The 16207-nt window shown below is 36.3% G+C and overlaps 1 protein-coding gene across 1 annotated transcript in view; it reads right to left on the bottom strand.

Annotated features, from left to right (window-relative positions):
* Positions 1-7261: 7261 nt before the first annotated feature.
* The window catches only part of Ubr3 (ubiquitin protein ligase E3 component n-recognin 3), a 155140-nt gene continuing 146194 nt past the window's right edge, over positions 7262-16207 (bottom strand). Inside the window, exons 35-38 of the mRNA XM_048345753.1 lie at positions 13373-13552; positions 9601-9810; positions 8935-9074; positions 7262-8571 (exon numbers count right to left, since the gene is read on the bottom strand). Coding sequence (XP_048201710.1) covers positions 8454-8571; positions 8935-9074; positions 9601-9810; positions 13373-13552 — 648 coding nt within the window. The 3' untranslated portion in view covers positions 7262-8453. The remainder of the gene's footprint in view (positions 8572-8934; positions 9075-9600; positions 9811-13372; positions 13553-16207) is intronic.

A 16207-nucleotide genomic window follows, 5' to 3' on the forward strand; every position in this document is an offset into this window, starting at 1 on the left:
TATTACACTATGGCTGTGATTTACATTTCCCTTGTGCATCATGATGTTGATACTCTTTCTACAGGCTTATTTTTCCATTTGTGCTATCTTCAGAGAAAAAGTCAATTTAGTCATTGCCATTTTTAAATTGGGTTGTCTTGTTGAGAGGAGTTCTTTATATATTTGATTAGTAAGCTTTGAAAGATATGATATGCAACCAGGGACCTATAGCTCACATCTGTAATCCTCCCTACTCAGAAGGCTGAGAATCAGAGATCATGGTTTAAAGCTACCCAGACAAAAAAGTCCTAGAAGTTCTATCGCTAATTAGCCATCAAAAACCTGTGCTGGAGGGGCTGGGAATGTGGCCTAGTGGCTAGAGTGCTCGCCTCCCATACATGAGGCCCTGGGTTCAGTTCCCCGGCACCACATATGCTGAAAACGGCCAGAAGTGGCGCTGTGGCTCACGTGGCAGAGTGCTAGCCTTGAGCAAAAAGAAGCCAGGGACAGTGCTCAGGCCCTGAGTTCAAGGCCCAGGACTGGCAAAAAAAAAAAAAAAAAAAAAAAAAAAAACCTGTGCTGGAGACTTAGCTGAGTAAAATAGGCCCTGGGTAGAATTTGCAAATATGTTCGCTCATTCTATGAGTTCTTTGCACTTTATGTCCCTTTGAAATACAAAGTTTTAAATGCTGATTACATCCAATTTATTTTGCTGTGTGTGTGTGAAGTCACTTCTCAGGTGTCATTCCAAGAAACTTGACTAATCCAAGGCCACAGAGATTTACAAATGATATTAACCTTTATCCTCCTCTGACATAATGTAAGAATTTGGTACATTTCAGTTCCATTTACCTCTGTCAGCTTGAATTGTATTATTATCACTCATATATAGATATATGGAAATGCCATCTAATGTGTAACCATTTTATGCCATAAACACTCAGCTATACATGTGTACATGTACACAGACTGGCTTTTGTTTCTTGCTGAAATTTAATCTCCCATCAGAGCTTGTTTTCCTCCTGTGTCAACCATTACCCTGGATTGCCCTTTGCTGGTGAGGATGTTGCCTTCAGATTCTCTCCATTTGTACTTTTTTTTTTTTTTTGGGGGGGGGGGGCAGTCCTGGTCCTTGGACTCAGGGCCTGAGCACTGTCCCTGGCTTCTTCCCGCTCAAGGCCAGCACTCTGCCACCTGAGCTACAGCGCCCCTTCTGGCCGTTTTCCATATGTGGTGCTGGGGAATCGAACCGAGAGCTTCATGTGTAAGAGGCAAGCACTCTTGCCACTAGGCCATATTCCCAGCCCTCCATTTGTACTTTAACATCACTCCTCCTTGAATGTTTGTCTTGGAGAGGATCTTTGGTTAAGAATTCTTTCAATTTTAGTTACTTCCCTTTTTATTTTTTTAAATTATTTTTTATTTCCTCTTTTATTGCTGTTCTCAGTGTTACTACAGGAAAGGCAAGTCTTTTGAGCTAACCATCCTTTTTCCACTGAGCAGCTTTTATTATTTTGCAGTTCCACTATGATGTGTGAAAATGTATGGGTATAGTTTCTTTTCTAGACTATTTGGGATATATTCAACTTTTAAAATTCAGACCTTCTCACTGTTAGGTAGGCACTTTACTGCTTAAGCCATGCTTCCAGGCCACCTTCATTTATCTTTTCTAGTACTGTTGCTGTCACATTGTCTTTCCCCTCTAGGACTCCAAATAAAAGTATGTTCAATTGTGTCACCATGTCCATTATACCTTCTACTTTTTAATGCATTTTCTACCTCTAGAGAGGGCCTTTCAATACACTAAATCTTTCCCTGGGCCACATCTCATCTAGTACTAAACAATTTTATTGAAGTAATTTTGGTAAAACTTTTTCAGCACTTCTACTTTTCAAGAAGAAAAAGCAAAAACACCACAATATGTGTCAAATAATTTCAGCATTCAAATTCCCATGGTGTGTTTCTATTATTTTTCTATTGATTCTGGCATATTTTTTTCTTACCATGTTCCTTTGGTTTTGTTGTTTGCTCATATTGTTCATTGTTTAGTCGTAATCTCCTCCAACAAGACAAACTTATAGCCGGGCTAGTCAGGTCTCAGTAGCCACAGTAAAACCATACACAACTTTGCATTTTATATCTAGTGCTAGAGATGGAACTTAGGCCCTTATGCATGGTAGGCAACTGCTCTACCATTAGGCTACACCCTAATGAAGTATTGCAGTTCTTGCTAAAGTTTCACTAGTATACTTGTAGTTGGATGAAGCCAATCTTTTAGTAGCTTTTTTTTTCTAGACAGACACATTTTCATGCATACTTTTATTTTTCTATGGTCCTGATACCTGAAGGTGAGAATGATCTTAAAGAAAATTACTCTAAAAAATGGTTTGCCTTTTACCTTAATTTGTAGTCTGTAAATTGTGACAGGTCCACTTCTCTCATTTTTCTCTCTGTCCCAATATAGAGATGTGTCCTGAGACAGACAGACATAGATGTGGCTTGTAAGCCGTGAGAAGTTTGATCTTTCAAGTCAAAATATATAAGGTCTTGAAGTTGACTATTAAGGATCGATTTTGCTAGTAATTAGTGTGCTCTTTCAGTAGGAATTCGGGTCTTACTTCTGGAATAAAATAATTTGCCATTTTAAAATCAATTTTTAAATTTTCAGAAGAGTGAATACTGCAAAAGTTCCTGTATATCCATATAACCACAGCATCATTATCAAACTCAGAAACAAACACTAGGTTTATTACTACTAAATGAACAACAGGCCTTGTTTAATATGTCCAATAATGTACATTATTGGTGTCAGGGTCTTGTCCAAGAATCCAAATTACATTTATTTCTCTTAAGTACTTTTCAAATGTGTTAAAAAAAATCTTCAGCTTTTCCTCATCTTCAGTCTTCACACTTGTTTAGTAGAATGCCCTTCAACTGGGTTTGTCTGTTTTCCCATGACTGGTTATGTAACAGAAATGATGTGTGCCCTGTACTCACTGAACCACATTAAGGAGTTCAAAAGACAATATGCCTTATTGATATTGATAATTACCTTCAATAAAGTAGTATCTATCTTTCCAATTTTCCCTTTGTAATGATTACAGATCTTGGGAGACATACTTTAGGAATACACAAATCCTGGATTTCTGCCTACTCTTTTGGCATTTTATGTTGTCTACAATAAGATGGGTTCCTAATGTACCCCAGTCCTAGTACTTACGCTCGTGTGCCCTATCTCTCACTAGTTTGTGAGAGAATGGGTTGGTTTTTATTTTGTTTTGTAGGTTTTGTGTTATTGGTAATCCCAGTCCTGGAGCTTGAAATTGAGGCCTGGGCACTGTCCCTGAGCTCTTTTGTTCCAGACTAGCACTCTACCACTTGAACCACAGCCCCACTTCCAGCTTTTTGGTGGTTAATTGGAGTCTCACAGACGTTCCTGTGCGGGCTGGCTTTGAACCACAATCCTCAGATCTCAGCCTCCTGAATTTCTGCTACGATTACAAGTGAGAGCCAGCAGAAGCTGGCTGCAATTGGTTGTTTTGAAGATCATCTTACAAGAGGCACTGGAGTCTTCACCAAAAGCACACTTTTTGTCTCTCCCTTTCTCTCTCAAAATCAGCTATTGTGTTGCTAGCAACACTTGAGAGGCAAGAGACAGAGAAGTCTGACCAATAGCCATGTGAGTGAGCTTGGAAGCTGACCTATGTTGCCATCTCAATTCCCCTATCTGAGTCAATTTTGATGTGGCATCTAGACTCTCAACCAGCCACCCACTCTCAATTTTTCTCCACAGTACAGCCAGGTTGCCTTTTCTAAACTGCAAATCTGACTATGTCACTCTGATGTCCAATACTCTCTAGAAAATGATAGCAATACGTAAGAGTAGCTTACAACCCTTTCTGGAAGCTTATATCTTACTTATCAGAACCACCTGTACTTAAAAGTCAGAAATTACTCTCTTTATAGTTCCTAACTGCAAGTTCTTTCTCAACTCAGCATCTTTTCAGTTTTCCCTATACCCCTACATCTCTCTCCATCCCACACCATGACTACCCAGTACTGGAGGATCATCTTAAGATATGTCTACCCACTGGAAGCATCCTTACATGCCCCAGGTTTGGTTTAGAGGGTTCATCTACAGAACTTTCTAGTCTACTCTCATACCCAAAAACATTTGTGATTTATAGCACTAATTACATGCAAAGCAATGTAATTGAAGTAGCTGTGTGGCTACTTTTCCACTGTATTTCTGACACTCATCACAGTGTGTAAAACACAGTTGGTTGGGGCTGGGGATATAGCCTAGTGGCAAGAGTGCTTGCCTCGTATACATGAGGCCCTGGGTTCAATTCCTCAGCACCACATATACAGAAAATGGCCAGAAGTGGCGCTGTGGCTCAAGTGGCAGAGTGCTAGCCTTGAGCAAAAAAAAAAAAAAAGCCAGGGACAGTGCTCAGGCCCTGAGTTGACGGCCCAGGACTGGCCAAAAACAAAAACAAAAAAAACACAGTTGGTTATTTACCCAATCAATGAATTTAAATGCTACAACATTAAAGCAATTTTTCATAATTTCATAAAAAAATTTCATAAAAATTTTCATTAAAAAACTTGGAAAATTCCCATTAAATTCATGGAATCTTACTTTGACTTTCAGTCCTATATCCTCCAGTTTATCCTATGAATCCAACATGAATCCCACACTCATTTTAACCAGCATATCTAATGCATTTATCAACTTATACCCTTATATACTACATTTACCTCTGTAATTACAAACCAAGAATTAATTTAACATATAATTTTTCCCCTTCAAATCCTACAATAGACCTTTGGGGCTTCACAAAGTCACTGTACCTTTATATTAACTTCACTAAATGGTTATGATTTTGAACATCATCGGACCCTCAATCTAGCTTCTGTGGTGCTTCTCCTTATTTGGGGTATGTTTTCTTTCCAGGCCTCTGTCTAAACTTTTACTACTTTATACACCTACTGAGTCTCCAAACAATCCTGTTCCTCTGTCTTCAAGAGGGATCAGATACCATGCTATACTTTTTCTCTTATACTTTTCTTTCCCTTCAGCTGAATCCTTTACTAACTGTGCTTTTGTCTTGACTCTCCTGATGTGCTTTCTGATGGGCTTTCCTTCATTAATTTGGTATTGACATATGAATTTAATTCACATAAACCACTCATTGAGCCATTTTACTGAGTTGCACCATCTGGAGTCTCATTAATTCTACTGCTACTTGATTACTTCCTATTAAGATAGCTGGTGTCAGCTCTTTCCCATAGTTGATGTGCATGACTAATAAGAGTTTGAAGTTTCATAGAGTCAGAAAAGATCATGTTGCCATCATTCTTGTTCCAACTCATCCTCGTTGTGAATTAAGTAGTGCTTGATATCATCCAACTAGAACATAAAGCCTTGAAGGAAAAGACTATGTGCTATGTCTCAGTCACATGCTGTCGGCTCTTCCATAAAAACCAACCATCAGGTCTACTCACAGTGAATGCACGTTGGCATGGCAGTTCTTTCCCTTTTTGTTGTTTTCCAGCATAACCCCAAATACAAGCTAACTACAGGAATTTGTAAAAGTCAGAAGTTACAATCCTGAAGATGCTAGGATCTTGGGCCACATATCTTTCCACGTTGTTGTTACCTCTAGCCTTCAGTACTTTTAGTCAATATCTCTTCTAGATCACAGGGGAAAAAAATACCAGAATGCATAAAACCTAATTTTAAAAAAAAGAACAGAAAAGGGAAATCAATTGCTAGCTGATTACTAGCTGGTAAGCTTCAGAATGAAGGGACAGAGATGAGGACTATCAATTCAAATAAGCGATAGATTACTCAAATGCTTTCATAGGGCACATGAAAATTTCAAAGTCTAATTGGTGACTTTCAGAATACAGCATTTCCCTTTCCCTCTACCCCCAAGACACTGTTATCAACAAAAGTCAGAACAAAAGAAACAGGAACTAGTCAGTAAATAAAAGGCACAATAAAAAGCAAAACCCTTTATACTCCACTAGCTATGTTGTGGTTTTTATCTTTTAGGCTCTATTCACTCACATTTACTACTGTCAATATCTTAAGGGACAAAAAAAGAGAAAAACATATAAACATTTTAAGGATCTTTCACAAACCAAATGACAGTAGGTTTTTATTAACATATCTTACAATGTCAGTTATTCCTACTTTTGTAATTCCTGCTTAATTATAAACGTTGATTTAGCTTCTACAGTAATGTACTGTATTTGAATGATCATTTAGACAAGGTATCACACCAGTACATTTTTTGAATAATATACACATATCACTCTAACTTGGACCTGTTATTTTTACAAGTGAGTTTATAAATGGGACTTATAAAAGTTATTGGGAGAAAAATTAAAGTTCTAGTTTAGCAGCATGCATGTAGGTATTCAAGTACCATTTTGAACCAAGTGCTTTTTATAAAATGTATTGGTGACTAATTCACCAATATTAAAATGAACACTATCAAATACCCAAATTTTAAAGTTAAGGCTAATATTTTCACTTCACATCCATATTCACAACCATAAAACATTCCATTTTAAATATGTAGGAATCAAAGTCTGAATACATTATACCATGAATATATAGCATCAGAGTTTCAAGCTGTAAAATTGTTCAAGTTCATGAATCCGGAAACAGTATTTACTAGAGATGTAAATTAGCATTTTGCTCTTCAACCACACTTAAACAAATGGTGTGGTATTCATAATGATTGATGCTGAGCTTATGATACAGTATTTTAAAAAGTAGTAATGTGTTGGAAAGGACAGTGATTTAGTCAAACAGAATCAGTCTAGTCTTACAGAAAAAAGTTATCTTAATATTCTGGAAATGTATATAAAAATAGCAAGCTATTTCCATGTATTTTCTTATAGCACTATAGGTAATTCTCTGATGGTTTGAACATATTTGAACATGTACTATTCTGCTTTTGCTATCTTAATGCAAGGCCATCATTTGTTTATTTGCATATTTTATAATGGCATTTCATTCAAAAATTTTAGAACATGGATCTGATGTTACTTTCATATTTCATCATTAGATGTTTCTTAATTTTTACATGTAAAAATGTGATTTTATATAACAGCCATGAAGTCATATGAGGAACTACATTTTTTAGCATAATATAGGAGGATAATCATCAAATTACTGAATTATTTGGAAGAAAATCTTTGTACCAATATATAACATGCTTTTCTGTAACTTTCCTTCCCAAATATTGAGTGGGTTTTTTAAAAAAACTCATTCATTCCCATTCTGATTTAAAAATCCAAATATAATTTGCATTTCACAGTAGTTTCTAGGAAACATGCAGAGGGCCACCACTACTGAGCCTGTCCCTCATCCCTCTTAGGAAACCAAGCAAAATCAGCAGTGGTTACACTGCATGACTATAATACGACTGAATCTCTTGAGCTTATAGAGAAGTTCAAAATTTATGGTTCATCTGTTGGCAAGGATGAGCACTTCTGATCCAATTATACACACAAAAACTAGATTGGTAATAAAGGGTAGACAAGCACAGAATCACACCTGCCAACTATATGCTTTTAAACCTTTTGATTTTATAATAAAATCCACTGGTTATTAATTCTAATAAGTCAACCAACTGAAATGGCAATTTTTAATTTTTTCTTTATTTTCTTTTAACTTTTTTGGTAGTGCTTAAAATCAAACTCGGGGTTTTATGAGAGCTAATTCTCTGACACTGAGTCATGTCTTTAGCCCACAAGTTTTGACTTTTAAGTACCCAACCACACATGTCCCTACCCCATATACTGTATTATATTAACAACCACTATCTACTTATTTTACAGCTATTTCAATTATTTACCTGGGGAGAATATTTATGAAATTCCTGAGAATGAATTAAGTTTTCAGCAAAGCCTTAAACTTTTAACAGATTCCTCACAATAAGAAAAATTTAAAGTTCTATTATTAGACCAACTTTACTATACAATATTTCACATAAATCATGTTTTACATTTTTTCTAATTACATACAGCAAAAATCTCAAATCAACACAATGACAGAGAAAAAAGATGCATTATGTTAAGCAGATGCAAATTAAAATAGAGCAGTAAATTTTTAAATAAATCACACTCTAAGTATCCATGAATAGTTGATATGCGTTGTAGGGAGAATCATTTCTGAATGATTTTGTGGACAAGTTGTGCTTTTTATTAATTGTGCACTTAATAAAATGACCACTAAAGAATGATTTACCTTATTGGTTTGTTCTCCAGATACTTTTTTAAAATACCACTAATGTGACTTATCAAGCACCTAATTTTGGAAAGGCTTCATAATGTATGTTTTCTTTTTTTCCCTAAGCAAAAGCATTAATTCCCCCAAATTAAGTTAAAGCTTATTGTTGATAAAATAAATTCTTAATGAAAATGATAGTGTTTTGCAATGCTGAGGTGGTGAGTCACAGCCCATTATAATGTGGACCCCATCTTTTATTGATGTGATCAAAAGTATGAGAAATCCACTGTTGCTCAAGAACTTTATATCTTTCTTTACAAATGTAGAGAGGCTTGCCTCGCCTAGAAAGAAAAAAAAAAGAAAAGGTATTAAAGGTAATACCAGGCAATGGATTATATATGCATCACATGCATTTCTTCTCTTACTACATTGTGGTTAAAAAAGAAATCTCAGTAGTTTGGTTTATTTCATATTTCCTAAGCTTCTGTGATAAGAAAAATATTGGAAAAGAAAACTTTTCTAAATTAATGATGGCAGAATTTTTAAGTTACATATACTTATATTTGCATATATTATATAATGCACATAATTGTGTATATACTTTATATTTGTATATATTTTTAATTACAAAGCCATTAATAGCACATTGGGTTTTACAGAGCAGACTTCAATAAAATACCCAGATATATCCATGAAGATCTAACCTAAGATCCCGGTCTTCTTCTCCATGAGCATCCAGATACACAGAACCCCAGAGGCAGAAGCGATGACCTCGAATGATAATAATTACTGATGCATTGATCAAAAGGAAAATCCCTGTTCCAGCACCACAGTTTTGAGAATGCTTTAAAAAAAAAAGTAAAGAATGTCAATGCATTTCATAATCAAATGAGCTTTACAACAAAATAAAAAATATCCTAAAAAATTTAGAATGTCTTCTAAATAATAGATACCTTAAAAAATTTTAATTAGATTTCAAGAATATTAAGCTTATAATCTCATTCTCAGTGCTTTAATACATTAAGAAAAATTTGTGTAAATATCATTAGGAAAGTAATAAAGAACCACACCAATTCAGAGGCTCAATGGTCACACACAGGGAAACATACCATTAAAAAGGCAACAGGACAGAGAACATGAACTAGAATTGTATGTATGATAGGTTTCACCCACTTAAATGCAGCCTTGGAGTTTTGTTTCTGTTTTTTAGTCTTCCACTGAATTACAAAGAATAAGAAACAAAAACAAGAAACAATCCCTTTATAAATTGTGTTTCATTCAAATACTAAATTCGAAAGCCTCATGATCATGCATACCAAATTTCCTGACATCCAAATTTTTATAAACTTTGTGTATCATTTATTTCTTACCAATACACATTCACAGTAACTTTGTTGCTTGCAGCAAAGTCCTTTCAGGCATACAAAAGTACCACAGACAAGGCAAACAGCAGGGTCTTTAGGAACCTTGGTGCAGACACTGCAGGTTTTTCTGTGGTAGTACTGAAATATGGTGTTATAATTCTCAGGCAACTGTAACAGATGTGGTAATTTCCATCTTGATTCTTGAATTAGTAAGGCCTAAAACATCCAAAAGCAGTAATTATTTCTATGTATTTAAGACATTAACAAAAAATATATTAAAAATGATTTTTATCTTATTTTAGGAAGGAAAATCTGCCTCCAAAAATGTCACTCACTTTCTTTATTAAAACTTCTCTTCAGGGGCTGGGGATATGGCCTAGTGGCAAGAGTGCTTGCCTTGTATACATGAGGCCCTGGGTTTGATTCCCCAGCACCACATATACAGAAAACGGCCAGAAGTGGCGCTGTGGCTCAAGTGGCAGAGTGCCAGCCTTGAGCAAAAAGAAGCCAGGGACAGTGCTCAGGCCCTGAGTCCAAGGCCCAGGACTGGCCACTAAAAAAAAAAAAAAAAAAAAAAAAACTTCTCTTCACAGAAATGGAGGGACAAAGGGTGAACAAATACAAAAGTGGTACTCAATAGGCACTATGTTGAAAATGAACTATACAACTTGTGGGTGAGGATGAGAGGAAAACTTAAGAAAGAACAAGGGGATGGGTGGCATGATCCAAAAAGAAATGTGCTCATTACCTAATTTATTTTAATGGTAACACTTCTGTACAAAACCTTTATAATAATTAAAAATTTAAAAAAATTCCCTTTTCCACTTAACAATGACAAAAATAGTACTTGAACAAATGCTACTTTTTTATGTAGATTTGTCATAACAAATGTAATTTATTTTAGATTAAGCCTTCTGAACACATAAGCTTGTTATTTCTTTAAAAGATAAATATTATTATCTGAGTATTCATGTAAAATAAATCTAGGTTTATTTTTATTTATGCTTAATGAAAAAGTTTTGAACAGTTATACATTTTTTGAAACCAACTTTTGGCCTCTCTCAAACAATTCATGAGCTTTTTCTTTAGTGAAAGTTATAATTCATCATTTCAATTTTAATATTTCTTAATTTAGAACCTCTTCCTTAAAATATATAAAACTCATTACATTTCAATATTTTAAATTCATTTGAATGCACAAATGCTAGAGATACCATTTTAAAATAAATTTCTTGCTCTAAGTATAAGAAATAGCTAAAGCACAGAGGATTCCTGCAATCTTGTGCCAAGCACAAAGGATTCCTGCAATCTTCACATTACTCTTCCCAACCTGCTTTGGTTGTAGCTATGCTCCTGCTCCCAACACTTCCGTGGTGCCCCAACATTCAGGAGGATCCACAATATTAACCTCAACGTGCCAGGACAGAATTATTTGCTGGTATTACCATCCCTTTTAATATCCTATACATCTAACAGATATTCTAGCTATATTTCCCTTTGGGTACTAGCAAGTGTAAATTTTTTTAGATGTTACAAAATAGGTAAAATGTAGTATGTGAGCCTATTAAGAAACTAAAAGTGATGGGGCATTTAGTGCCCAACTCTGGACTCTAAAGAAAGCACATTATGCAATGAATTGAACACAGTGGAACCTTTCCATTAAGCAGACAGACAGTAAATGTCCCCACTAAACACTTATTGTAGATTACACCATATATTACCTTGTAGCCTATACCATACTGTCTTGCTAAACAAGTAGTTTCCCTTCATAAAGAGAGATGTAAGGCAACATATGGATATCTATGGAATTCTCTAATCTTTACATGCAATCATCTAAGAAAATTAACTATTGAGCCAATAAATTTCTAGATGATGCCCGTGGAGGGGAGGATCTTTAGAATGGGGTACATACTTTCAAAATAGCAGCCTGTATAAATGGTCTTTGTCACAGCTGGAATATACAGGTGTGGGAAGCTGGAGGCAGAAAGTTGTGTTATATCTTGTGATTAAACATAAAAGTCCAGTTATAAATTTCTCCTTCAGTGTTAAAACTGGACATACTGGATTCTCTTGTGCTTTTTGTACCTAAGGAAGCTTGTGAAATACCCTGTCAGGGAGTGTAGTAACAGCTCAACTAAATTCAAAATCTAAATGTGATCTGAAGATCCTCACACCAGGGTGTTACACATGACAAGCAACTGCTCTACCACTGAGCAAAACACTTCCAGCCTCCTCCCTTACCTTAAAAAAAAAAAAAAAAAAAAACAAAACACCACATGCTGGTATCTCATGCCTATAATCCTAACTACTCAAGAAGCTGAGGTCTGAGGATCAAGGTTTGAAGCCAACCTGGGCAGAAAAGTCCATGAGATGCTCATCTCTAACTAGCCAGCAAAGACCTGGAAGTGGAACTGTGGCAAGTGGCAGAACACTAGCCTTACAACAAAAAGCTAAGACAGAGCACCTAGGCACAGTGTCTCTTGGACTTCTCTGCCCAAACTGGCTTCAAACTATGATCCTCAAATCTCACTAGTGCCTGGCTAAAGTGCTAATTTTTATAGTTCTTTTAATGTTCAAAATTAAAATTCCCATTTTTGTTGAAACTTAAGCTTTCCTTTCATCAGTTCTACTTCTGCCAATTATAACATCCTACCTTTTAATAGTTAAAGAAATATTAGATGATAAGTCTGCATCAGGCACTTTCTAAAAACGGATGACTCAAGGAGAATTTCTGTTATATGAAGCCTCATTTAGACATATTAAGGAAACAAATGTGATAAATAGAGCTGAGGGTATAGCTCAGTGTTAGCTTAGTTTGTGTGAATTGGTGTGTTCAATCTTCCAGCACAGAAGGAAAAAAATGTGATATGTCAATTGTTAGACAAAGTGACAAAAGTACAGTCTGTTAGTACTACTGAGAGAGGGGTCTGGAATATCTAGGAAGATAAGACTTTCAGACCAGTCTTCACAGAAGATGTAACATTCATCTTAGCAAAGCACTGAAGAGTGGTTAATTCAACAAAAGGGTAAGAAGGTTGCTACAGAAGTTTTGAAAGGCAGAGCATACTTGTAAACATTCTTTTATGATTTGGGCATGGTAGTGGCAAAGGAGTGTTATCAAATGAGGACAGAAACACAGCAAGATGGTGGAGGCCCTTTCATGCTATGCACAAATAAGGAGGAAGCACAAAGCACAGCTGGTCCAATGTTTTAGCTCAAAATCTTAAGGTCATGTTCATCTGGTTATCAAGTCCTATATATTTTTTCAAATGTTTCTTGTTTACTATCAAAGATTTTACTATCAAGATTTTTGCCCACTACTTCAACAATCTCTCTCTTCCTTTTATCTAAAATATCTTCATCATCTTCCTTTTTCCGAAGATAATACCTTCACCCTATTACCTCATTTCTCAAACTGAAGTTCTAGACATAGAAAAAAGTATGCACCAAACCAAGGCATCACAGCCACCCACTGCTGTCCGTACTCTCTGTCCAATTTACTCGCCTCCAACATAAACCTTTTCATCAGCTAAGCTAGTAGCACAGGCTCAGCACATTTTAAAGTTGAAATGTGGGAAGTAGAGCTATGGCTCAAAATGATAGTACTAGCCTTAAACAGAAATGATCAAGGACAGTGCCCAGGCCCTGAGTTCAAGTGTGATCTTTTAGACTTGCTGGTTCAAGTAGACATACAAAATTATCCTGCAGAAAGAACACTATTCTCTTACCTATTCACATATCACCACTGTGGCAAGTGCATAATACTCATTTCACATACCTTGCCTTGTTCTGAATGTCTTTCAGTAAATGATTTCATCTCAAAACACCATTGACTTATAATATCCCATGCTGGAACTGGCCAATCTAGACAGGAGGCACTGATGAATGGATGTTCTGTTTGGTAAAATGTTGGCAGGAGTCCCAGGCAGCTGGCAAGAACTGAAAACTCTTCTTCTTCCTTTTAGATATGAAATAAAAAATTCTCAAGATACTTCATCAAAAATATTTCCTATTACAGATATTTTACTTGTCATTTTCATCAATTACCTTCCTTAAGACATAATTCTGAGTCAACTAAGAAAAAGTGAAGGGAGTAAGAAAAACAGCAAAAAGGAAAAAAAAGAATCCTTTCTTTACATCCAAATATCCCCAAGTATTTTTCATTGAAACTTAATTTCTAAGTGTCATAGCATTTGCTTCTTTTATACATTTACTTTTTAATTTCTTTTTTTTCTTTTTTTTTTTTTTTGGACAGTCCTGGACCTTGGACTCAGGGCCTGAGCACTACCCCTGACTTCTTTTTGCTCAAGGCTAGCACTCCGCCACTTGAGCCACAGCACCACGTCTGACCGTTTTCTATATATGTGGTGCTGGGGAATCGAACCCTGGACTTCATAGGAGGCAAGCACTCTTGCCACTAGGCCATATTCCCAGCCCTACTTTTTAATTTTTAAATACAGTTGTCACTAAGCAATAGAAGCTCACTATGCTAAAAAAGTGAAGTTAATTTAGGGCAAAGTCAAAGTTTAAAAGGCATAGGTAGAACTGAGTGTGGTGATGTACACATGTAATCCCTGAACTTGGGAAGTAGAAGATGTTCAGGTTGAGGCCTGAGCTTCACAGCAAATTCAGGCTAGCTTCAGCTATAAGCAGAGACCTTCTCTCAAAACAAACAAAAACAGTGGTGATCAACTGCTCCAGATTCATGTCTACTATAATCCCAGGTACTCAAAAGGTTGAGATCTGAGAATCACAGTTTGGTGCCAGCCAAGCAGACAAACCCAAGAGATTCTTATCTCCAAATAAGTAGCCAAGCAATAGCATGAGGTCTTGAGTTCAGGCCCCAGCACCAGCAAAAAAATAAAAATAAACCAATGGGGATGTGTTTCAATGAACATGCTTGTCCAAGGTCCTGTTTGATCAATACTTTAAGAAGAAAAAAGAAAGAGAATAATAACAAGGACTACTAACAACATGGAATTCAAAAGAGGCAGTGCTAAATAACTTGCTTGAACTCTGACTGAATATGATACAAAGTCAGTCAAAAAATAGGGATTATAGATTTTGTTGAAGTATTTGAAAGACCTAAGATCCAGTAAGTTTGAAGCAAAAGTAAAAATCAAAGATAACAGTAGTACAAAAACTCACATCCTCTTTAAATTTACTTTTAAGGAACTGGTCTAATAAACATAAAACATAGGTTCTCCAATCTTCTTTTTCTCACTTAAGGCTAGAAGACCAATGTATCACTTCCTCCTTGTTCATTAAACCAATTACTATTATCCTCACATTCTGCACTATAGGATTGCAATTTATGAGATCTCTGATCACCTAGCTCCATTCATAAAATTAATCCTTTTGTACCTTATACTTTTATTCTTATATGTATATTTTATATTAATTATTTATGAATAGTTTCTCCATAATACTTAGCTCTGTAGAAGTGTCTTCCCAATGTGTGGCACACAGTAGACATTTAGCAAATATCTGCAAAACTGAGCTACTCATGCATATTAAGTATAAAATCTAGCATATGTCACAGGGAAAAAATAATGGTCAGAAGCATTGGCTCAAGCCTATAACTTCTAGCTACCTGAGGGTGGAAACTGAAGGACCATAGTTTGAGACCTGCAGTAGGACAGAAGTTTATTTTGTTGTTGTTGTTGTTGCTGCTGCTGCTGTGGTTATTTTTTGGTGCTGGACCTGGGACTTGAACTCAGGGCCTATGTGCTATCCCTGCATTCCATTTGCCAAGGCTAGCACTCTACTACTTGAGCAATAGCACCACCTCTGGCTTTTTCTGTGATTAACTAGAAAAGAGAGTATTACGGACTTTCCTGCCTGGGCTGGCTTTGAACTACAATCCACAGATCTCAGCCTCCTGAGTAGCTAGGATTACAAGTGTGAGCTACCTGCACCCAGCTGGACAAAGGTTTTTAAGTGTTCCTCTCAACCAATGGCAGGGAGTGGTGACATGAGCTGTGTCTTCCCAGCAATACAGGGAAGCACAAACAGAAAGACTGAAGTTCAGGCCAGCCCAGGAATAAAGTGAGAATCTATCTCAGAAATAAGCAGCACAAGCCATGCAACAATGGCTGTATCTGTAATCCTATTTACTGAAGAGGCTGATACCTGAAAGTCTCAGTTCAGAGCCAGCCCAGGCAGGAAAATCCACGAGACTCTTATATCCAATTAACCAACCACAAAAACCTAGAAGTGAAGCTATGGCTCTAGTAGTAGAACACTAGCCTTGAGCAAAAAAGCTAAGAGACAATGGTCAGGCCTGAGGTCAAACTCCAACACTAGCATACACAGAAAAACAATAACCAACACAAAAAGAGATGGCAGGGTGTCTCAAGTGGGAGAGCACCTGCCTAACAAGTACAAGGCCCTAAATTCAATCCCTAACAAATGAAGGAATGAATGAATGCAAATGATATACAGACTTAAAAGGATGTTATATATTCTTTTAAATCTCTAGAAATGAGGCCACAAATCCTTCATTTGTATGTTATTGCCAAGGGGCCCAGTGGCTCACATCTCTAATCCTAACTACTCAGGAGGCTGAGGTTGGAGAATTGCAGTTCAATGCAAGTCTGGACAAGAAGGTCCT

Source organism: Perognathus longimembris, chromosome 4 (assembly GCF_023159225.1).
Source record: "Perognathus longimembris pacificus isolate PPM17 chromosome 4, ASM2315922v1, whole genome shotgun sequence".
NCBI lineage: Eukaryota > Metazoa > Chordata > Mammalia > Rodentia > Heteromyidae > Perognathus > Perognathus longimembris.